The 24,041-nt window shown below is 36.3% G+C and overlaps 2 protein-coding genes across 2 annotated transcripts in view; both read left to right on the top strand.

The window, feature by feature from the left end:
• LOC120768553 overlaps positions 1-24,041 on the top strand; it is a 352,878-nt gene that overhangs the window by 190,201 nt on the left and 138,636 nt on the right. Inside the window, exon 7 of the mRNA XM_040095297.1 lies at positions 1,155-1,291. Within this exon, the coding sequence (XP_039951231.1) occupies positions 1,155-1,291 (137 nt within the window). The remainder of the gene's footprint in view (positions 1-1,154; positions 1,292-24,041) is intronic.
• LOC120768555 (heat shock protein 27) lies at positions 13,995-15,734 on the top strand. Its single transcript, XM_040095299.1, has one exon. The coding sequence runs from the start codon at positions 14,412-14,414 to the stop codon at positions 15,144-15,146; it is 735 nt and encodes a 244-aa protein (XP_039951233.1). The 5' UTR covers positions 13,995-14,411; the 3' UTR covers positions 15,147-15,734.

Raw genomic sequence — 24,041 nt, 5'->3', positions numbered from 1 at the left:
GAAAAATTATCTCAATGAAATTGGTACAACGTGTGTTAATCGCAACAGTTTATCTTGACCTAGTCTCATATATATCATCCTGGTGACTTTACTTCATATGAATGGTGATGGTATATGAGGTACCTTAGTTAATCTCAGGGTATATTTTATTGGTATGTGGCATATTCATGGTGTGTAGTATTGATAAAAAAAGAGATAAAATCAGAACGATACTACCCCCAAATCCCATATACTATATATGTATAATGATTTATGCTTTTCTTACATACCTTTTGTCGAAAATCTTGGCATACAATATGCAGTTGAACTTCCTTATCACGAACTTCTGTAAATCGAACTCTCGAATTGGCAATAGAAGTCAAATTTCATAAAAAATTCATTCCATAATTTGAAGTTTTTCTAACTCGAAGTTTTTTGTGTATTATGGCGATTCGAGTTAGAGAAGTTCAAGTGTATATATAATTGCTTGGATTCCTATTCTCTGGTTGACGGTTTGCAGCTAACGGTATTTCCCTGGCTTTGCTGCTTGCAAGTTGCAAGCATATAAAATGTTTGGTTGCTCCCGAACTTAGCCCTTACTTTCTTGTCTATTTTTGTTATGGACGAAATCTAATTTACTGCGACTCAAAATCGAAAAAAAAACAAATTTGCACTTAAATATTATCACCTCAAAATATCTAATTTTTTTAAAAAGTCAAGACTTTATATAAAGTTATTATGACACAGTTGGGGAGATAAAATCCGAATAGAAGAAGGTCTCGATGACTATACCCGAAAAATACTATTGACTATTTCGAAGATTGGCGAACATATTTTTCATCAGACGGGAATTATTTTGTAGGGAACGACATTGATTTGGAAGAACAAGAAAAGAATTTACATTTATTTACAAATTCAGCTTACTTTTCGTTAACTAGTACATTGCTATGGTAAATTTTCGCAGCAAATCCAAAAAAATAGCCACCTTTTCCAACAATGACGGCTTTACATTTTGCTTTCAAACATTACTTGCCTTGGTCTTTATGTATAATGTACACTTTTACTTCAACTGCATAAATATTTAAATAGCCGTATCCTTTAAAAGACCCCCAAAGCTATTATGAGCATGCAACACAATCACTTACGCGTTACACTTTCTCTCTCTTTTATTATAGGAACTGACAATTAATCAAAAATCAGCGATTCGCGAAGACAGTGAATTTATAATTTCATGCACCGCCCAAGGATCATCGCGCATGCAATTCCAATGGTACAAGGATGGAGCGCGTGTTAACACATCCAAGGCTATAAGGTGAGCGCAAAAACACATATACACAAAATAGTACACACATGTATACATACATACACAGACATTTAAGCTCATGCGTGTATGTACATATGTATATAAATATTGATCCACTACATCTTTATCATTATGATGAGTATTTGTACTTTACACTGCTTTCACGCGTGGTTATTGTTGTTGTTGAACATGTGCAAACGAGCAGTGTATTTATTAACACACAAATGATAAGTGCGAAAGCGCTGCGGGCGCTGAGAAGCCTTTAAAAAAGTGTACACAATTTGCCTATTGTTATTGTTGTGGCAGGTGAAAATTGTGGCACGTGTGTGGCAAACGTGAAAAATTAAATGTGTTGTTGTACTACAATGTGAGCCTTTACATATATCTGGTCCATATTGCGTGTAATATAGGCGATTTTCTCTTATGTGCTTTAAATTGTACACATAACACATATTAATCGGTTTAACCGAAGCGGCACAGGCACTGAAAGGATATTATTGATGGCTGAAAAATTGAGTTGCATAATAGACACTTGTGCGAATTTCACTGTTCTGTATTTGTCATTTTTCATTTCACTAAATATTTGTGCTGTTTCGGCGTAGTAAGGATGATTATATGTTTTAGAGAAGGCTTCATTGTTAGGTAAGACGGAGTATGACGTATATAAAAAAAGTTTAAATAAATTTATAATTTTAAATTTCAATATAGCATAGTACATAATGATTTGTGTATAGTAGCCGCTCAGGCTCAAACAATCTGGGTATTATTAATTCACCGAGCTAAGCACTGGCTGTCGCTTCTCTGCTCACATACCCTTGGCAGAGGCTTACCTATCATCTCTCGCTGCAAGAGAGAGTCGGTGAGCTTGTTTTATGGATGTTTCGAGGTTTTCGGGGAGGGTTTGTGGTGGGCACATACTATCGAGAACTTTCCATCAGCTCCAGTTTTAACCTTCCTGACATCGCAGCGTCTACCAAGCGGAGGTGGATACTGTAAAGGTCGAAATATACCTACTATTTACTTCGGAGTGCAGCCTACTTCAGAGTGGTTACTATGAACTATAATAGAAAGGCATTGATATTAGCCTTGATTTCGCTGACTGTGGCTTCAAGGCTAGTGAAAGGCTGTCTAGACTTCTTATCTTTAGCACCGAGCTATTTTACGAGTAACTGGTTTGCGTGCTTGCCCACATCGGTATGGTATTGCGTCAAACTTTAAGCTGATGAGTTTGCTTCGGCAAGTACTTCAGCCTCAATAACTTCGGATGGGAACAAGTAGGAGCGCCGTTGGCTTCTTGTAACTCAATGCTGGACTGTTGGTCTGCAGACCAGCTCAATAAGCTTTGGTGAATGACTAGCAACTGTGCAGTGTCAAGTTCCTTTGGGCCTATAACCACCAATTTCGGTCTGCTAAATAGCGAAAAATGGCTAATGTCGTTTTATCATTTTTGCCGCAACTTCGTTCGCCAGAGATCCATGTTAATGAAAAGTTAATTTTTGAAGCAAGCCTGTTAAGAATTTTGTTGCACTTCCTTACCAATGTTAATTTAATTTGATTTCAGTGGACGAGATTGCCTGTGGTGCCGCGGCATAGTTTTTTTTAAAGAATAATTTCTACACATCTGCTAATGGGAAAGATCTCAGCTTGAAAAATGCTTGTAATTCCCCGATTGACACTGACAACTGCAATTGATGCATGGTCTCACTATCCCAACTCCGATTTCATCTGCCGAGTGTGTATAACATTATATGCTGCTCTTTGAAAGTAATCATCGTGAATGGACTCCTCTCTGCAAAGTAAAATTTTTTATTTTTCTTTAAGGTATATTCTTTTGGTAATACGAGTATCAACCGTAGGAAAAAATTCCATCGGCAGATCCTCCACAATTACACCATGTTATTTTTCGTGTTACCCTATTCTAACGAAGCAATTATAACACAAAGCCTATTTTCTTTGCTGTAATTTCCAAAACAATGTGAAGCGAAGTGACGTCCAGTGCTCCAGTGCTGTGGTTGGCCACGTGTACATAGTACCAGTGAGACCTACACATGCCAGCTTCGCCACCTTCGTCAGCTGTTTGTTAGCAGTTTTAAGTTAGAATCTTGACCACCAAGCTCCTGCTTCATAGTTATCTGGACCGTTAAAGTAACCTTAAGATATTTTTGGGCAATAAAAAGTGGGTAGGCCCAATAAAAAAAGATAGAATGTGAAAAAGTTGGAATACTTTTGGCTTCCACTGCATTCGAAACATGAAGCTTAATATTCCACAATCTTAAGCCTAAATATTCAGAAAATGCGAAATTTGAAATTGACTTCTCGACATTTTAGATTTGTGTTTAGCAAATTGTCGGAAAATACATATATGGTCAAAAGATTTATTTTCTTTAAACAAGTTTATTGCTGAATAATTTTCATATAAATAATTTCAGAACATACATATACCATCCTAATGTGTGAGCCTAGTCTACTTTCAGGTGCCCAAAAATGTTTTTCTCATAATATTTATGTTTCTGCTGGCATAACGGTAAATATAATTATTGCATTCTCATATAAATAAAGCACATACAATTCTCATCTATTATTACATACTATTGGTCTTGAAATAATTACTGCTCTGACATACACACAAGGAATGTTCCAAAGTAAACAGGACTTCAAAAACCAGACAAAATTATTTTTTTGGCAAATCGATTTATTTCATTTAAAATAGTCTCCTTCTGCTTCGCTACAGCTTTTTGCATGGTCCCAAAGCATGTCGAACGTTTGTTTTCGCTCGTTGGCCGGTATGGCCGCCGGTGCAAGTCTTTTGAATCGCCTCTACGTCTGCATAACGCTTTCTTTTCATGGGCGAATGCATTTTTCTGAAACGGAAGAAGTCGCACGGTGTCATATCAGGTGAATACGTGGAGTGGTTAATGGTTAAATGTAATTGTTTGTCAAATAATCGTCCTTCGAATGTTGGATTCTGAGCAATTTTTGGTCGTCAATCAATTTGTGCGGAACAAACCGTGCACAGACCTTTCGCAAGCCCAAATGCTTGGTCCAAATGCGATAAATCGATGTTTTGGAGATGTTCAATTCTATTTCCATGAATTCCAATGACGATTTCGGCTGAGTTTTGTTGAATTCAGGCACAGTTTCGATGGAATTTCCGGTGATCACGGTTTTCGAGTGGTCCACATTTTGATCGTCATTTATGTCCTCACGACCATTTTGAAAACGTTGAAACCACTCGTGTACTCTGCTACGGGATAGGCAATCATCGCCATAGACTTGTTTCATCAACTGAAAGGTTTCGGTGAAAGTTTTACCAATTTTAAAATAAAATTTAATATTGGCTCTATGTTCGAAGCTCATTTTCGCACCTATAACACAAACATACTGACACTTAAAACGGTATAATTTCACTTCCAATTAATAAAATGTTATGAATTTCTCACTGAAGAATCGACAAAGATAGTAGATTCTAACGCACATATAGATGCCGCCACCAAGAGGCGTTTGACTCAAAAAGTCCTGTTTACTTTGGAAACCACCTTGTATATAAATAAACGCTACTGAAATTTTATTGGAAATATATGTGTATGTGTATAGTATTGTTGTACTTACAAATTTTAATAGAAATATTTATGTAGTTGTATTTACAAATCCGTCCATTTCCTCCATTGTTTGTTGGTAGAACTTTGGGAAAAGAGCAATTGTGCAAATAGACAATCAATTTAAATGACAGGTGCATGGAAATTTAGTAATAACAAAGGTAGTTGTTGGATGTAGGTACACTAGGGTGCTCCTTATTTGCAAGTATATGTTAGTTTTCCTTGTTTTCTTTGAATTTTTTGTTTGTTGTCTTGAAATTTCAGTTTTGCTTTATACTGTTGCTTTATAACTTCTAGGTTGATCATACGGCATGGTGTACTGTATGAACAGTCCATTAGATGCCTAATTTTAACTGCATATAACTTTTAAACGAAAGCTTTGATGAAAAAAGTTTATATTAATGTTTTGGAGCGCTGAAAATATTATATTGGAATATCGCTTTTGCAAAATTGTAGCTTTACTTTTGTAATGCAAAATATCAAATTTTTCCATGTTACCTTATATACATGGGAAAAGGCACATGATTCGAAGTAGGTTTAAATTCAAAAAAAAAATTGTTTACTTTGCAGAAAAAACTAAAATTTCAGTGTTCTGTAAAACAAAATCAACTTCAGAAATAACGGTTACCCTAAAGTACATATATGTACAAAGATATAGTATATAGTTATACTCGTATGTATTTCTGCTCATAAATTGATTTATGCTCAATGCATAACCAATAACATGTTTATATTGCTTAGATGGCTCTTGTTTTCATACATATATCCATATTCAGTAATGCAAATATTTATTCACATTTCGATATGCACACCTACCTACTATATACACCCACATATATCGTATTTACCTCAACATCACTGTTATGCATATTTCGAACAATTCAGACACGTTTGCCTCTGTGTGCGTGTTCATAAAGGTTGAATGCCTTTATTATTGCTACAGCTGCTCACAATTAACCCAAAAATATTGAAATTGTATAGCAGTACTTGACATCAATCAATATTAAAATTTGCATAACGGTTTTGGTAACAAAATCTAATAGACGCAAACAATTATTTTGCTGGGTGAATATAGGAATGACGAGCATTTATTGCATTGTTGGAATTTTCGAAATGCTTATATTGCTATATATGCCATATATTTTTGTATACATATTAGATTCTATGTTTCCTTAGGTATTTTAGCAATCAAGTGTACATTACAGTGTGAATGACCGTTATTGAACTTCAGGGAATGTTCGCTTCATCGAGAAAGTTGAGCCGAAAGCGAAAATTAGTCTTTAATGAGTCATACCAAGAAAAACAGTTATTTTTCTTGATTTTGTAATAGTTATATCAGCAGCATAGTAGTTCGAAATGAAAAATGTGTTTAAGGAAGAACTCAATTTTGATCGTTCCGTTTATATGCCGGCGATAAACTAGTGCGATCTGCTCTAAGCAATACGTTCGGAGTTATTCGGGTTGCCTTGAAATATTATCTGTTCCAAATTTCTTAAGGATAAGTGCTCAATAAAAAGTTTTTCAGAAAAGAACATGATTTTTGTCGATTTTAAATGATCCGATCTGAACGATATGTTTCTAGATTCTAGCGCTGTCTTGGATAAAAATCCATACACTATCAGATATACAAATTTTCCATACAAGGGCTTGAGTTGGACCGACATTATTACATGGCAGCTATATGCTTTAGTAATCAGATCTGAGTAATATATGGACTTTATAGCACTATCTTTATGCCATATTTCGTGAAGATATATTTTCAATAAAACAAGTTTTTCATACAAGGACTTGAGTTTGATTGATCGGTTTGTATGACAGCTATAAGATATAGTGAGATATCGGCGGATCCGACAAAAGAGCATTTTGTCGAGAGAAGAATACGTGTACAATATTTCAGACAGTATTTTTTAAACTCATCTGCCTCCAAGTCCCCTAATTGTAGTCCACATTGTTTTTAGCGAAGTCACATACCATATTACAGCAAAGTCGCAACCCAAATGACACTGCCCGCTTTAATAGGTTATATCCACATGCGATTTTCACAAAATCGAATTTTATTTATGCATGCATTTCGAATGTTCATACAAATATTTGAAAATAATGCCCGAAATTGAAAGCTGAACCGACAAATACTGTCGAAAATATGAGCGCACGAGTATTAGAATTTTTATACTCTCGCAACAAAGTTGCTAAAGAGAGTATTATAGTTTTGTTCACATAACGGTTGTTTGTAAGTCCTAAAACTCCAGTCAAAAGAGTCAGATATAGGGCTATATATACCAAAGTGATCAGGGTGACGAGTAGAGTTGAGAATCCGGATGTCTGTGTCTGTCCGTCTGTCCGTCCGTCCGTGCAAGCTGTAACGTTGAGTAAAAATTGAGATATCATGATGAAACTTGGTACACGTATTTCTTGGCTCCATAAGAATGTTAAGTTCGAAGATGGGTAAAATCGGCACCCTGCCACACGCACAAAATGGCGGAAACCGAAAACCTATAAAGTGTCATAACTAAGCCATAAATAAAGATATTAAAGTGAAATTTGGCGCAAGGGATCGCATTAGGGAGGGGCATATTCGGACGTAATTTTTTTGGAAAAGTGTTAAGTTATTTGTACATATCTCTGAAACTACTATAGCTATGTCAACCAAACTCTACAGAGTCGTTTTCTTCAGGCATTTCCATATAAAGTTCAAAAATGGAAGAAATCGCATTATAACCCACCCATCTCCCATACAAACGTTATGTTGAAAATCACTTAAAGTGCGTTAACCGACAAGCAAAAAACGTTAGACACACTAAATTTTACGGAAGAAATTGCAGAAGGAAGCTGCATCAAGGCTTTTTTTAAAAATTGAAAATGGGCGTGGCCTCGCCCACTTATGGACCAAAAACCATATCTCAGGACTACATTCAATTTCGGATAATATTTTCTTTTGACATATACGAAATTTTGAAATTTTTTTTTGTTTGTATAATACGAGTATAAACATTGGATGATTCGGAATAATTTACACAAATACGGTAGAGAAAAAAATCGTATAATGAAACTGATCTTGCGAGAGTATAAATGTTCGGTGACACCCGAACTTAATCCTTCCTTACTTGTTTTTTTTTTTTTGAAAAAACAAAATTTTTTGTACTCGTACATTTTTCGAACTTTTTTTATTTTTAATTTTTTTTGTTTTTGGATTTCGGATAATTTTACACAGAAAAATCTCACTGATCTTGTTTTTAGAACTGACTTTTTAGAAAGAATTAAAAAAAAATTATCACAAAAAAAGATTTTTGTTTTTTACTTGCCACTAGATATAACAGATAGATATATAACTTGAGACACACGGCATACAGCACTTATTTCTCTCCGTATCCAGAAGAGCGCAAATTCACTTACAGAAGTACTATAGTAACTGATTTCATCCCTATATGCCACTTTAATACCAAAGTCGAACCAATATATTAGCTTAACAAATAATTGTAGATAAAAGACCCCTTCATAGATGATCTCTTGTAGGAATATCTAAAGCAAATTTAAAGCCTGAAGTGCCTAAAGCCTCAAAATAAATGATTTAACATAAATTATTCCTTAATATCTGACAACCCATAGAAATTTAGAAATTATGTTGATTTCCTCAGATTCTTATTTAAGGGTAGCGAAACCTGTGGAACTTAATAACTTGTGAAACAAATTACTTCTTCTTTGTGACTTCACGATTGATTGATTGATCACTGAACGCGTTATACACAAACCTTTCACCTATCGCATATAAATTGCTGGAACGCAATGTTCAATTTGTGTTTTACGACTTCTGTTGCGAACATTGCGCATCAATAAACCGTGCGTTCAAGATGCCAATGAGCTTGGCGGCTGTCATGTTAAAACATTCGTGCATATTTTCGGAACCATATGGAGAACGTTACGAACCAAATGGAGTAGGAATGAGTGCAAAGTATATAAACCCCAACGGCTATGAGAGCGAACCCAAAAAGGGCGAAGCTCGTAAAATGCAGAATAAAAATCGAACCAAAAGTAAATTTTTTCAACCGAAAGCGTATTACTAGCTGCAAATTGTGTATGTATGTGTGTGTGCGTGCGAATAACTGACATTTTTCTTCCGCATTACTCTTTATTGGTATGCTTTGAAGTGGAGCGAGCTGGCGTTGAATACATTCATGCTCCATGCTGCCGTTGCCGTTGCCGGTGCGGCTGCTGCATCTTTATTCAACCGCAAAGCTCAGCCACTGAACTCATCCAGAGCGCAGCTGTGACCGAGCACATCCACATACATCGATTACTGCTGCAATAGCCAATGTGATCAATTGAAGGCACAGATTTATTCTTAACTTGCAATGCGTTAACATTATTCAATGGCAAACAAAATAAAATGCGTTCTCGCCTGGCTACTTTGATGTGGCAGAAATTCCTAAAGTGGGCCAAAGGGTGAACATAAAGTGGGAACACATGCTGTACTGTTATACGAGTATGTATGTAGTATATGTATTTGTATTTATTCAGAGAAGTTGTTGAATGAAAGTATGGTAATAAAATATTGACAATAAATACTTGTTAAAGAGAGAATTTCGGTGAAGTTATATCTAGATAGGTAGGTAGAAAGTGAATGTCTGACGAGGCACTTAAGTCTTTAGGCGGCTTATCGTGACACAATCGGAAACAAAATCCCCTAACTCTATTAAGTATGTCCTCTCTGAGCCAGCACTTGATTTTGATGAGGTCCATCAATGCAAAAAGTTTTGTATGTACAACCTCAAGATATCCCTCGACCCTCGACCATAATTGCGATTATATTTCACTTAAAAAACTTTGCTCTAACATACAAGATTTTCTATAGTCTCTGCTAATTATACATCTTGACAATTTCACAGAGCGTTAGTCTTACAAGATTTAAGAAATCATTCTGTTTGAATTTAAATAGACACCACCGAGACTCAGCTATATTTATAGCAAAGAATTATTGAAAATGGAGCTGAGGTGAAGTTATATCTGGACAGATAGGTAAAGTGGATATCTGACGATGCACTTAGAAATTTAGAAGGCCTATTGGGAAAGCAAAAACCCCCAGCCAGGTTGACCAGTTCGCATGACACCTTAATTTTTGTATCCCCAAGCACAGTAAGACTTTCCATTTGACAGTGGGGCTGCTGAAGAGCACCCAATTAAATAGTCAGACCTCACCTGCTCCGAAAAACAGAAAAATTGAAATTTCTATTATTAAGAAAAATAAATGTCGAAGAATGTTCCTTCGAATGATGAATGATAATAAACTTTCACCAATAGGTTTGAAGATTCTGAGTTCTTTTCTTAAGTAAGGAACCTCGAAATGGATCACCCTTTACTTACTGGGAAGAACTATTATCTAATGATTGAATAAAATTATAAAGTGCTCTTCTGTATAAAAAATTGGTGAGTGCAGATTTCTCAATGTTGGAAATCGGTTTTATTTGTTACTGTTGGAAGTCATAATCAAATTCCTAATAAATATGCCCAAATGCCTCAAAGAAGATTCAATTTGTCGACAGGACTTTGGCTAATGAGACAATACAAATAGCATATATTTGCAAAGATATGAAGATTTCTTGTTTCCTTATCATCACACTAAAAATGGGCCAGAGTTCTGCTGACCTTTTCCGGTTTGTTGCCAAACGGCTAAGCCTGACCACATCAAAAGAGTTTCAGAGAATAAAAAGAACTCGAAAACCTTCATCCGAATTCGATAAGATCATAGACTGCAATGCGGCGAGGCCAGTCGTCTTGTTGGGTATTATGTGGAGGAAGGCAAGTTGGAGTCATTACTTCATATGGTAGTTCGAAAACTTTCTTTTGCGAAAACAAAATTGAAACATCAAATCTGTCTGCCCGGCTATCCGCCTTAACGCCGATCTGAAACTAGCAAAACACACTCAGTGAAGTAATTACTAGATATATATTTTATTAAAATGAGCTCCAAGTTGCTTACTAATTGAGCTCGTATTGATCAGAGTTAATACCAGTTTTAATACAGTTTTAAACCTTAAAGCATTTACTTAAGTAATAATTATTCAAAGTGAAGCCCAGCTGTGAATTAAATAGCTGTATTCGCTAATGATGGCGAATAAATTCTTAGAAGCCTTTTGGGCTTTAGAATATGGAAATGTTCGTTTTAATCGTTCATTTTCTTAATAATATCCCACACGATTTCCATTACAAAATACACCTATACATTACTTTCACGAAAAAAGGGAACATATTTTTAACTTTTCATACTAAAAGCAAGTTTCAAAATAGTTCTGACAAAGTCCAAGTCAATGCCCACATACTATTATTCCCTGAATAGGAATATTAAGTTTATCGCGATGTTTGTAATACTCCAAGAAAACTTCTGCAACCATATGAAAGATATATACAAATTCAGCATGACGAGCTGAGTCGATTTAACCAAGTCCGTCTTTTTGTATTTATGCAAACTAATCCCTCAGTTTTTGAGATATCGATCTGAAATTCGGCAAACGTTCTTTTCACCTCAAAGAACTGCCTATTTGTCGGAATGACCGCTATCGGACCACTATAGCATATAGCTGCCATATAAAGTGAGCGATCGGAATCGAGTGCTTGTATGGAAAACTTTTTCATTTCATGATATATCTTCACGAAATTTTGTATGGATTATTTTCTAAGGCAACGGAGAAACCTCAGAACAAATAGTTCAGATGGGACTACTGTATCATATAGCGGCCATATAAAGTGACCCATCAAACTACTTTTGTATTTTGGCTTCGGTGCAATCCAAGCCAACGTTTACGCAAAAAATCTGAATATAATTGTTTCTATAAAACTTAAAACTTGGACACACAACACTACTTTAGCTTCATTTATTAATTTCTTAAAGTCCTTCATTTTATTTTTTTCTATTTAATATAATTTTTACATTGTTTTGACATTACTCGATAACGCAGCTTCCTTGCTGCCTTGCCATATTGTCCCAGTGCGTCCAGCTGTCGCCAGGCGTTTTGAAAATAAATAGCATTCAAGTATATTATCTAATTTCCGACCAATCACTAAACTGTCTATGCGTCTGATAGTTCTTGCTGTTGAATAGCAGAAAGAGTCACGCCATCTAAACATTCTCACACACACATTCTCTTCTACATGCTTCATAGCTTTGTATCCGCATTACAAAGCTTTAGTGTGTTTAAAAAATTCTAATTTGTAATCACACACATACATGCATATACATATATTTTATAAAATTTACCACACAAATTCTAACATTTCTAGCGAACTTCGTGTCTTTACTTTTTACTCAGTACATATGCTGCATGTATCTTCCACTTTTTGCTCTCGACTTTCGCCTAACATTGCAACGAGTGGTTACTGCTACTGTGCTGTTTTTCTATCTCAAAGGTCACGAATTTCATTAGTTACACTTCCGCGGCGAAAGTTAAGCGTGTAAATTCACTACACGAAAAGATGAGCGCAAAGCTCCGAAGAGCGTTTCGCTTACCGCAACGCTATTACCTACTTACATGCTTACATGCTTACATGCCTTCTAACTGTATCGCTTGGCCGCTCGCGCATATTGCTGTTGCCCACTGGGAGTGGTGCAAAGCGTACGCGGTACGTGTCTTGGTTATACCGAAGCACCAGAAAGCTCTAAATGGTTGCATATGTGTACCGTTGGTACACTCAGACGCCATATACCGGCATAAGAGTGCATATCCACAATGTACACATACATACATATTAGTATATAGCGTTATCTGATTGTGTTTGTGTGGTTGTCTATAACTTTTGGTAGACCGGAAACTTAAGCGCTGAACTGTCACGGCCCACTGAGCAAAGTTAAACGCTGTTTAGTTTGCTGTGCTTGTTATTCCGAAATTCGATTATTGATCAAACAATGGAACGCGGAAATACAACTGTACATATGTATACAGATAGGTGTATTAACAGTGATTTTGCATTTCCATGCGCAACTCAGTTAGTAACTGGTAGAAAGCCAAAAGTCACCAATTTCCAACTCAAATAGAAAATAAAACTCAAAAGAAAGGAGATAAACACACAATCTCAACATATTCTTCGAATTCAAGCCGGAAGACCAATTTGTATTTATCACTGCATTACATTTCTTATTCAAAAATTGAACCTTATCTTACACACAGTCTCAGCTTCAACCTCAATTTCAATCTCAATCACAATATCAATCCCAGTTTTGATTTTAATATCAATCTGAAACGCATTTCCAATCTCAACCTCAACGTCAACCTCAATCTCAATCTCAATCTCAATTTCAATGTCAATCTTAATCTCAATCTCAATCTCAATCTCAACCTTAACCTTAATCTTAACCATAACCTCAACCTCAACCTCAACCTCAACCTCAACCTCAACCTCAACCTCATCCTCAATCTCAAACTCAATTTCAACCTCAATATTAACCTAAATCTCAGTCCCAATATCAATACCAATCTCAATCTTTACCTCAATCTCAATCTCAACCTCAACCTTAATCTTAACCATAACCTCAACCTCAACCTCAACCTCAACCTCAACCTCAATCTCAACCTCAACCTCGACCTCAACCTCAAACTCAACCTCAACTTCAATCTCAATCTTAGTCTCAACTTCAACCTCATGATAAACCTCAACCTCTACCTCAATCTTAGTCTTAACTTCAACCTCATGATAAACCTCAACCTCTACCTCCATTTCAACTTCTATCTGAAGCTCTAATTTAGCCCCACTCTCAACCTCAATCTTCTGAATCTCCCTCTATCATATTCCTATGATTAACAGTGATTTTAATCTCAGCAATAACTTCAATTTAAAATGTAATCTTAACCACAACATTAACCTCAGCTCATCCCCAGCCTCTTATTTTACTTTGAGCTCATTATCGAACTCAATTCCTTCCTAAACCCAGAAATACAAGCAAAAAAGCTTAAGCCTTAAAACTACTCAATTCGAAACTCAAAGTCGCACCACAACTCAAATTGTTCCAGTAGCTTCCTGATTTATCACTTTTTGCTTTCGCCTTAGTTACGACATAATTAGCATCAGCGTTGACTAGTAAACAGCACCACAGTTTCGTACTGCCTTAACCTCAAGCAAGTTCAGCCCTTTACCTAACGACAACATTTTTGCATAACTAGTTAACTAGAAAGTAAAATAATGAATGCTTGTTTGGCATGAAATTCACCTCGCATTCCAGCGCATAGTTTGCGAAGGCGAAGGCTTCATTGCCAATTGTTCAACGCGCACTCGATTCAGTACGAACTTGGCACGAGCCGTGAGCGGTGGTGACAACACTTTTTTTGGCGCCGCGTCCAAAAAATTCTGGTTGTCGCTGCATAACGGCAACCACAACTACACCAGCGAAACTAAAACATAAAAAAAGTAAAAATCGAACGAAACGACATCGGCAACGATAGGAAAATACGATAACGACGACGACGTTCATGCCGGCGCGCAGCGAGGCGTAAAACGTGCGATAACAACAAAAACGAAGTACGTAAGCGATACAGTAGGTCAACAGCAACATGCCCATACATTGGGACTATGACTGGGATTGGCCGCACGATCACTTCTGGCACTGGCCATCCACGCGCCTCTGGCCTTTCGATAGCTTCAGCTATCATGCAAGGTGTCCGACATCGCGTCGCTGGAAGTCGACCTTCACACATCACAACTACGATGTGGATGTGTGTGCGCGCGACTGGCATATGCATCACTGGTCGGACGATGGACCTTGGTGTCATCGCTCGTGCTTGGCTAGTCGTGTGGCCATCGAGACGGGCGATGAGCCGGACAGCAATGGCAAGGGCACCTTTAAGGTTGTCATCGATGTGCACCATTTCCGCGATGACGAGCTCGTCTTGAAGGTGCGCAACAATGACACCGTTATTTTGGCGGGCAAGCAAAAGGACGACCGCGGTGAGAAGAGTAAATTCTGCATTACACGTGAATTTACGCGCAAATATAAATTACCAAGGAATTACGATGCCACTTTGGCAAAAGCTACGCGTTCCACCGATGGCGTCCTGACAATTATTGTACCACCACCGCCACCACTGGACGACGTGGAGCGTTTGGTGGATATTGAACCGACCGGCGCTTACTTCGGCACCACTGCCACAACTGCGGAGAAAGACGCCAAGGCTATTGAGAATGGTGCAGCGGAGAATGTGGAAAATGCGGAGCTGACTGAAGAAAGCGAGGCTGCTGGTGATAAATCAAAGAAAGCGCGTTTCGACTCCACAGATGAGTCGAAATGAAACGTGACGCATGCTGCGGCAGCTCGCACTTGCGCGAAATGGCGTGGCAACTTCAAGCAGCGCTTCAAGGCCTTTTGGTCGAGAAAACAGAAAAATTCGCAGCAATGTTGCAAAGGAATGTATTAGTGATGAGCGGCCGCGGTGGTGTAGTGTCGAGTAAATTTGTGAAACTTATATATTTCAACTGAAAAATTTTAAGAAAATTGTGCTTGCGTCCAACGCAGCCAAAACATTTAACCCAAACTATGCACAGTGTTCTTTAAATCACTTTTGGAAAATTAAAAAAAAAAAATAATTCTGTTGCACTTACGTAGCTATCACCAGCCACGAGCTGAAACCTAATATATGTAACTATCATATTTAGAAAAATATTAATTCAATACTATATACTATTACTTTAACGGGAATACAATGATGCTATCAAAATACTTAACCTACGCCTAAGTTTCTAGTCTAATGTACTAACGGTCTCTCAAGAAATTAAAATAAAAAGAATAACATCTAGTACTAATAATATTATTAACTGAATAAATCAATAAAATAAATAAAGTTTGGTGCTTAGAAAACTTCTAAGGACACGAAACCAAAGCGTGTATTGTTTCTTATTGGCGAAGAAAGTAATTTTATGACAGGATCTATTTATATATCTACATAGATTAGAGTTCGTGCTTAAAAGAAGTTGATGCAAGGCGTAATACTACTCGAACGCCTCTATACTACATATACTCATTAGATATGGTCTTCGACGGGACATTGAAATATTTTTTTCCGAAGAGTATAAATGACGAACGGTGGAAGCTAAGTCTAACAGGCCAATTGAGAAGTCTCCCGCCTGGCAGATACATTGTGAAAATGTACCCGTAAATTCTAAACAAAAGGCAAAATATTTAATTATTTATCAATATTTATTTTCTCGCCTTCAAAGTATTCCCCACCAGGTGTATGGTAATACATTTAAGCCAACGATTTTTCCAGTTCTCGAATATTTCTCGTAGCAGTTTTTGGGATGGTCTTCATCTTCTTCACCAAGTTTTGTTTTATCTCTTCGATCGACAGAAAATGGATTCCAGGGAAGCGGCAGTTTGAGTTTTGGGAACAAAAAAAAATCACACGGAGCCAAATCTGGTGAATACGGTGGTGAATCGATGGTATTCAATGCTTTTTTGGATTTAAATTCGGTCATACTCGTGGCTTGATGCGATGGTGCATTATCATTTTGTAAAATCCATGCATTGCTCTTCAACAATTCTGGCCGTTTTCGCAGGATGTTCTCACGCAAGTGCCACAATATGGCAAACAGAACTCCGAAGGGACAAGTTGATCATTAACGCATTTTATACCCAAAATATTCACCAAAATGACTCGAACGAACTCGTGAGAGATGTGGAGCTCTCTTGCCATCTCGTTAACATTTGCCTGACGATTTTCAAGGACCGTATTGTGACTTCGTCAAGTTTCAACTTATCACTAGAAGTTTTATCAAAATTTCAAATATGGAATCGCAATTATGGTTGGATTTTCATTTTTTTCTAAAAAATTTACTCTACAGCATGAGAAGACAGATGAGTTTTATGAGTTGTGCTTCGTCACAAGAACTTACTTGACATACATATGGAAGCAAAAATACACCTATCATGTACAACATATTATGTCAATCAATGAATAAAGTGGTATAATCTCATCATTATTAGATTATGCCACATTTTGTGTTATATATCAGTTGTTTCTATTCGCTAAGGTGGTGTACTAAATATATTCTGTCTTTATTAGATTATACCAGTTTATGTGTGCTGCATCAGTTTTCTGTTGAATTCACAGAATTGATGTAATCGCATACCAATATATTAACACTTAGTTATGGAAGGTATGACAGCTTTTTTGTTCGATTCACTGTTATCAATGGGGAAGGGAAGTATGTTAGTCAATCAATTGATTATGTGGTATATTCCCGAGTTTATTAGATTGTGTAAATTTTTGTGAATTTTACCATTTCTCTATTCGAGTCAATAAAGTGGTATACTATTATGCCATTTATGTATTTTATACTAGTTTTTGTTCGATTCACTAAATTGGTATAATCGCTTACTGTTGTATATTCCAATAATTTTTGGAAGTTATGTCAGTTTTCTATTCAATTCGCTGTTATCAATGGCTTAGTGAAGTATTATACATATGTTAGTCAATTAATGGATCAAGTGTTACATTTGCAACTTTATTAGATTGCGTAAGTTTGGCGGACAAGGAACGAGTCACTAAATCGTTATAATATTGTGCTATTATGTCTTTAATATATTATACCATTTTATGTATTTTATACCAATTTTCTGTTCGATTCAAAGTAGTATAATCGCATACTGTTATATATTACACCAATTTCTGGAAGTTATGCAAGTTCTTTGTTCGATTCAGTATGCATATCTTAATATTTGAAAAAAATATTAATCTCATATTTTGGAGACAAGTTGTATAATAATGGTTCGGTAAAAGATTTAATAAAAATTTCTATCAAAAGCAAGTATTTGGTAATCAGGAATTTCTTTGATTTGGTAGCTCTCTATAGAGCTTTAGCTTTAAGCAGCTAGTAGATGACTTCAATTTCTCATATGGATTCATTTAACTGTTAATAGTTAAACATTTATGTGAAGAGCGAACATCGCAAGACTCATACCAAAAGTCCCGGCGTTTTTTAACTAAACATCCATTAAGTGAAATCCTCTTTACGCTTCGTGACATGAATAATGAGTTCATAATTATTTAATATTACGTGTAATTTTTAAAGATTTTATTCAAGAGGATGGTGGTTTATTTTTAGTGAGATGACAAGGATATAATAATCGTATTTCTAAAGATATACTTCAGATATATTCGTAGCAAAGAACTGGGTGTATAATTTTGTAGTTGCAATCTCATGCCAAAATGCTGGGATCATCATGACCAAACATTGAAGAAAAGACGCAAAACTAAAAACCAGAGATTGCATTCTATAGGCGGAAAAGTATTTATAATCGTATATGAAATTTTAAGAAGAACCGTTGTCGATCTCACTCAGCCTTAAGCAATAATATTTATGAGCCACACCTAAACTTTATATAAATTAAACGAAAAGTTCTTCAAAAGGTACTTCGAGAACAGTAAACCGCATAATCATTTTGTTAGCAAATATAACGAGTACCTTCCAAAAATTATATATTCGTTAAAGCGCGCCATCTATACCCTGGCTGCTTTGTTGCCACCCAATATTAAACGAATATATATCTGTGTACACAATATATAATTTTTTACGATTTCACTGTTGTTAACACATACGTCACCTGGCGGTTATGGTGGCATGTTGTTTACGAGCCTGCACGTAATAAAGCGCGTGGCAATTTCAAGTGACATTCTTGGAATATGACACACACACACGCAGCAAAAAGCACACGTGCGGCAAGAGTCCAGCTGATTCAGTGCATTTATAGAGAGGGAAGGCTTCGCAACGTCTACAAGCATATGACAGCCTGTAGCTACTGTGGTGCTTCTTCGCTGTCTGCCTGCAAATAAGCGACAGTATATGGCGGACGCGTGTAGAAAAGCGAAAGGAAAAAAGTCAAAATGCAATATTTTTATGTTGAATGTGCTCTTTTACGATTTGTTGCGTCATAGCAATTGTTGTTGACGACGAGGTCGTTTACTCTTTGGCGCTTGCAAATATTAGCAACTTTATTGCCCATCACTTGGTTCATAGTATGTGTATATGCGTGTGTGTATTTGTGAAGAAAACGGCAGTTCGCGTCATGCTCTCTGTATGCAGTTTTTAGTGCCTTTTATATGCCTTTCATGGACCACCGCCGCATCGTTGCATTAATAAACCTGCGCTCATGTTTCAGTATGGAATATACTATATATATAAATATATCTGTACATAAATATATTTTGTGAGATTTTTTTGTTTGCATTTTACTGTCAAGCTGCTAACAAATTCCTCGCTATTAAATTAGGCGTTGCACAGTGAAATATTATTTATGTCACCGGGGTTTGCTGGCCATGTACCACCTACCCAGTTATGGCGTGCAAATGGGCTGTAAAAAACACAGGCGTAAAAATGCGTTAACTGCATACATATATATACGTATGGATAAAGACTCGGCCACAAAGTAGATGATAAAAGTGGGAGCAAATATAAAACATATTTTTCTTTGTATGCAGTGCCTCTTGTAGGCAAATGTTGAAAATATTTGTTGCAGTAATATTATATTGTTAAAATGTTAAAAAAAAACTTATTTTTTAGATAAAAAAATGCGAATTCTAAATAACATATTTTTCGGCAAAAGATTTATTCTTCCAAATAATCATAAAAGTTCATGTTGTTAACTAAATTGAAAAAAATAAAAATAGTGAATATAAAATTATGTTTTACAAGCTTCAGAAAATTAAGCTTCACACCGATATTACAGTAATATAAAAGACATGGACACTTCATCATCATTTTAAGAAAGAGCGAACAAAATTATATCTAAATATTAATGAGGTGAATTCTCTCCAAATACTGGCACGCTCTGCTGAATTGACTGATATTATATTCTGTTCTATTTTCAATAAGTTTAGAAATTTCTCAAAAGATTTTTGATGTCAAACTAACTTTAAGACTTGAAGCAAGTAAGTCAACAGGCTGCTTTTTAACACATTGGCTGCCAGAGTATCATCGGTGATAAACGCCTAGATGAAGGCACTACATGTATATGTTTGCTTGACAGCTGGGAGCAGATATCTGTCGTGATGACCGGTGATAGACTGGCCTAGCATTAAGAGATACACCTGAAATGAAAATTCGAGAAATGATTTTTAATTGTTTTAATGATAGCATCAACCTTAAAAAAAAACATAGCAAAAGTTTAAATGAAAATTTCAAATATTTTTTTTTAGTTACAGGCTTCTAAGGAGTAACCGCTAAATTTGATTAGCTCTGCTCGTTCACCTTTAAAATTTCTTTCTCGAAACAGCATTTTTTTTAATTTGCTGTAGTAACTACAATTATATTGAGAAAAGATTCGGTTAAAGTATAAAGTATAAAGTTCTCTAATCAAAAATCAAATTTTGGTAATGGAATTTTGTCCATTTTTTCGACTGTAGGTCATTGTATAGACAGAACTTTTTTTAGATTTCATTCACGAAAAATGCCAGAATTTTTTATGTTTTGTCGAAGGGTGTAAAGTCATCATTTTATTGGCTGTCCGATAGTAAAGTAACATAGAAAATAACTTCGCAAAGTAATTTTCAAAGAAGGGTGGGCCATCAACTATTTCTCTGCGAGACTACTGTCTGTCAAGTGAGTAAGTGCTGAAGGCAGTAAAATAGTGTTCCAGAAGAGAGTGTCGAAAAAACAAAGAACTTTCGGTTCGGTTGTTTATTTATTTTATGACCATTTTTACTATGATCTTATACTATTATACCCAGAACTAGATATATTAAGTTTCCCACGATTTTTGTAACTCGCAGAGGGAATCGACATGACGAGCTGCGTCCATTTTGCCATGTCAATATGGCTCCGAAATTTTGCATGCGTCATTTTCTTCCCAGTAAACTACATAGAGAAAAGGTATAGAAAGAGAAGGTACAATCTTCTAGAAGAGTGCTGGGGTATGTGGATGATATTGATATCACTCGCCATAATAACCGCGTCGTTAGTTCTGCTTTCTCCAGGCTGGACAAGGAAGCAAAAGAAATGGGTCTGGCAGTAAACGAGGGCCAGACGAAATATCTCCTGTCATCAAACAAACAGTCGCCTTATTCGTGATTTGGCTCCCACGTCACTGTTGACAGTCATAAATTCGAAGTCGTTGATAATTTCGTCAATACCAGCAACAATATCAGCCTTGAAATTCAACGTAGAATAATTCTTGCCAACAGCTGCTACTTCGGACTGAGTAGGCAATTGAGAAATAAAGTCCTCTCTCGACGGACATAGGTCAAACTCTATAATCCCTTATTCCCGTCTTGTCATATGATGCGAGGACATGGACAATGACATCATCTGATTAGTCAGCCTTAGAATAGTTTGGGAGAATGCTTTGTGGACGATTTATGGTTCTTTTGCGTCTGGTAACGATGAATATCGCAGTTGATGGTATAATAAGCTGTACGAGACATACGGCTACATTGCCATAATTCAGCGGGAGACAGCGGCTACCCTATCATCAATTTATTTTATTCAAAATAGTCCCTTCTGCTTCAGTATAGTTTTTTGCACGGTCCAAAAGCATTTCGAACGAGTTTTTTAACTCGTTGGCCGGTATGGCCGCCAGTATGCCGGTGCAAGCCTTTCGAATGGCCTCTACGTCTGCATAACGCTTTCCTTTCATGGGCAAATGCATTTTTCCGAAAAGGAAGAAGTCGCACGGTGCCATATCAGGTGAATATGCGGAGTGGTTAATGGTTAAAATGTGAGTTTTAGTCAAATAATCGTGCTTCGAATGTTGGATTCTGAGCAATTTTTGATCGTCAAACAATTTGTGCGAAACAAAACGTGCACACACCCTTCGTAAGTCCAAATGTTCGGTCGAAATGCGATAAATCGATGTTTTGGAGATCTCAATTCCATTTCCATGAATTTCAATTATGGTTTCGGCTGCTTGTTGATGAATTCACGCATAGTTTCGATGGAATTTCCGGTGATCACGGATTTTGATTGGCCCACATCTTGATCGTCATTTATGTCCTCACGACCATTTGGAAAACGTTGAAACCACTCGTGCACTCTACTACGGGATATACAATCATCGCCATAAACTTGTTTCATCAATTGAAATGTTTCGGTAAAAGTTTTACCAATTTTAAAACAAAACTTAATGTTGGCTCTTTGTTCGAAGCTCATTTTCGCACCGATAACACAAACATACTGACACTTAAAACGCAATAACTTCACTTCCAATATATGAAATGTCATTCTCACTGGACAGTCGATAAAGATAGCAGATTCTAACGCACCAATCGACATATAGATGACGCAACCAGAAGGCGCTAGATTCAAAAAGAATCTTTGGAACTTAGGAACGATCCTTGTATGTCATGTTTTCTGGATGGAGGAGAACACTCTAGCGTTGAAAATTTTCTATTCAGTACCGGCCGGGGGAAGTAGAGGAAGGTGTAGAACCTGCCTGCACTTGTTACCTCGAATTGCCGCCAAATGGCGATAAGACGAAACGACTGGCGCGGATGTTAACCTGGCTATACCTGCGTAAGCGGTGTCTACGATAGTGAATAAAGAAGAGAAGAAGGGGAAGTCTCTCCAAAAATAGTTAAGATCGCACCACATTAGCAAATAGCTTCCGTACAAACTGTCTGATTAAAATCGAGTTCTTGTAAGAAATCTTTTGCTTTTGTGCAAAGTGTAGCTTCGGTTGAAAACAGTGCCCATAAAATCCACCTTAAAAAAATTTGTAAGTCAAGTCTTTATTACATTTATTTATAGTAAATTTAAAGCCTTACATCAGTATGCATAATATATCTAAATAAAAGTCTTCAAAAAATTTTACCCTAAATATTTTATACTTAAATCCACTAAGTAAGTTCTACAGCAATATTTCAGAAATTATAAGGTAAATTTTGAAAATATTAAGCTGAAAGTTCTTCATTTTATTTGTTTTTCGGCAAAAAGCGCTGGATACACTTTAAAACCCATTACAACATAGCCTCCACAAAGGTTCTCATATGTATGTGTATGTAAGTACTTCCAAAGTTGCTTTATTTGGCTTACAAATCATTTTCATACGAAGCAATATGCACATGCTTGCACTCAAGTGGCTCTAGTGGCCATTAAGTGCCCTAAATTATACTGCACAACTCTCATTACAAGTTTTCGGGTTGATTTAAGTGCTGCATTTATGAGAAAATTATGCAAATTCTTTATGTATAGGAAAATATTTTATAATAATTTTACATAAAAAAGGTGCTTTCATAGTTGGGAGGCAGCTGTAGTGCTCGTTTATATTTATTGAAGCTGAGAAATTTATGTAAATGTCTTCGGAACATATATTAGAATGCATAAATATTTAATGCTTATTAAAAACTTGTGTTAAATTTGAGTTATGCCGAAATAATCTTAGCCAAGAACTATGCTTTACTCTGAAAAGTTAAATGTAGCCTATAATTATGCAAATTTGTAGGTGGAAAGAATTATTCGCTTCGAAAAATTTGTGTGATCTTTTCTGCTCACAAAATTATGTTAAGAATTCTATAAGCTGATCTATAGATCTACATAAATTTAACTTTTCTGTTGGCTAATCAGTTGACTTTCGAGTTATAAGCACCAAAAAGTATGCAATACATTCTCCTTCGGCTTTTTTCGTTAGTATATCGCCCAAAAAGAGAAGCCATATTTTAAGTCAGTATATTTTTCTATGTTTTACTATCAAATAATTCTTTACTAAATTGCAATTACGTGCGTGTACATATAAATTGATTTGATTTGCCTCCAACATAAATTGTGCTGAACTACAAATATCCATAATCAAATCAAGCAGAAACGTTCACAAAATCCTCGAAAAAGACAAAATATGAAATTACCAAGCTCTCTACCTCTTTTCCTATCAAAAACTGCTTGATTATCTTTCAGTTTCGCAGCACGCAACGCACATTATTCAAAGCGTTTGCGTGAACTTCAGCCAGCGTTTGACATTTCATGCAATATCCAAAGGCACAGCCTAAATGTATGCTACAAATGTTGCAGACAACTAGCATAACCCATTTTGCCTCCCGGTATACCACATACTAAAATACCTTTGTATTTCTAAGAGCTTGTTGTCTGTGCGCGCAATGCATACCCGTTACTACGCCTAAAAGTAGGCAGTCAATTCCAATTAAGTTCGCATTGTTTCATTGACGGCTGATACGACAGCTTTTCCTAGTCTTTGCCTCGTA

This window comes from Bactrocera tryoni, chromosome 2 (assembly GCF_016617805.1).
Source record: "Bactrocera tryoni isolate S06 chromosome 2, CSIRO_BtryS06_freeze2, whole genome shotgun sequence".
NCBI lineage: Eukaryota > Metazoa > Arthropoda > Insecta > Diptera > Tephritidae > Bactrocera > Bactrocera tryoni.
Note: the sequence above shows the minus strand (reverse complement) of the source record. Positions and strands in the feature narration are given on the sequence as shown.

Bases quoted from the DNA above. Each gene is read 5' to 3' on its own strand.
- LOC120768555 (XM_040095299.1), top strand. From the start codon at position 14,412: ATGCCCATACATTGGGACTATGACTGGGATTGGCCGCACGATCACTTC.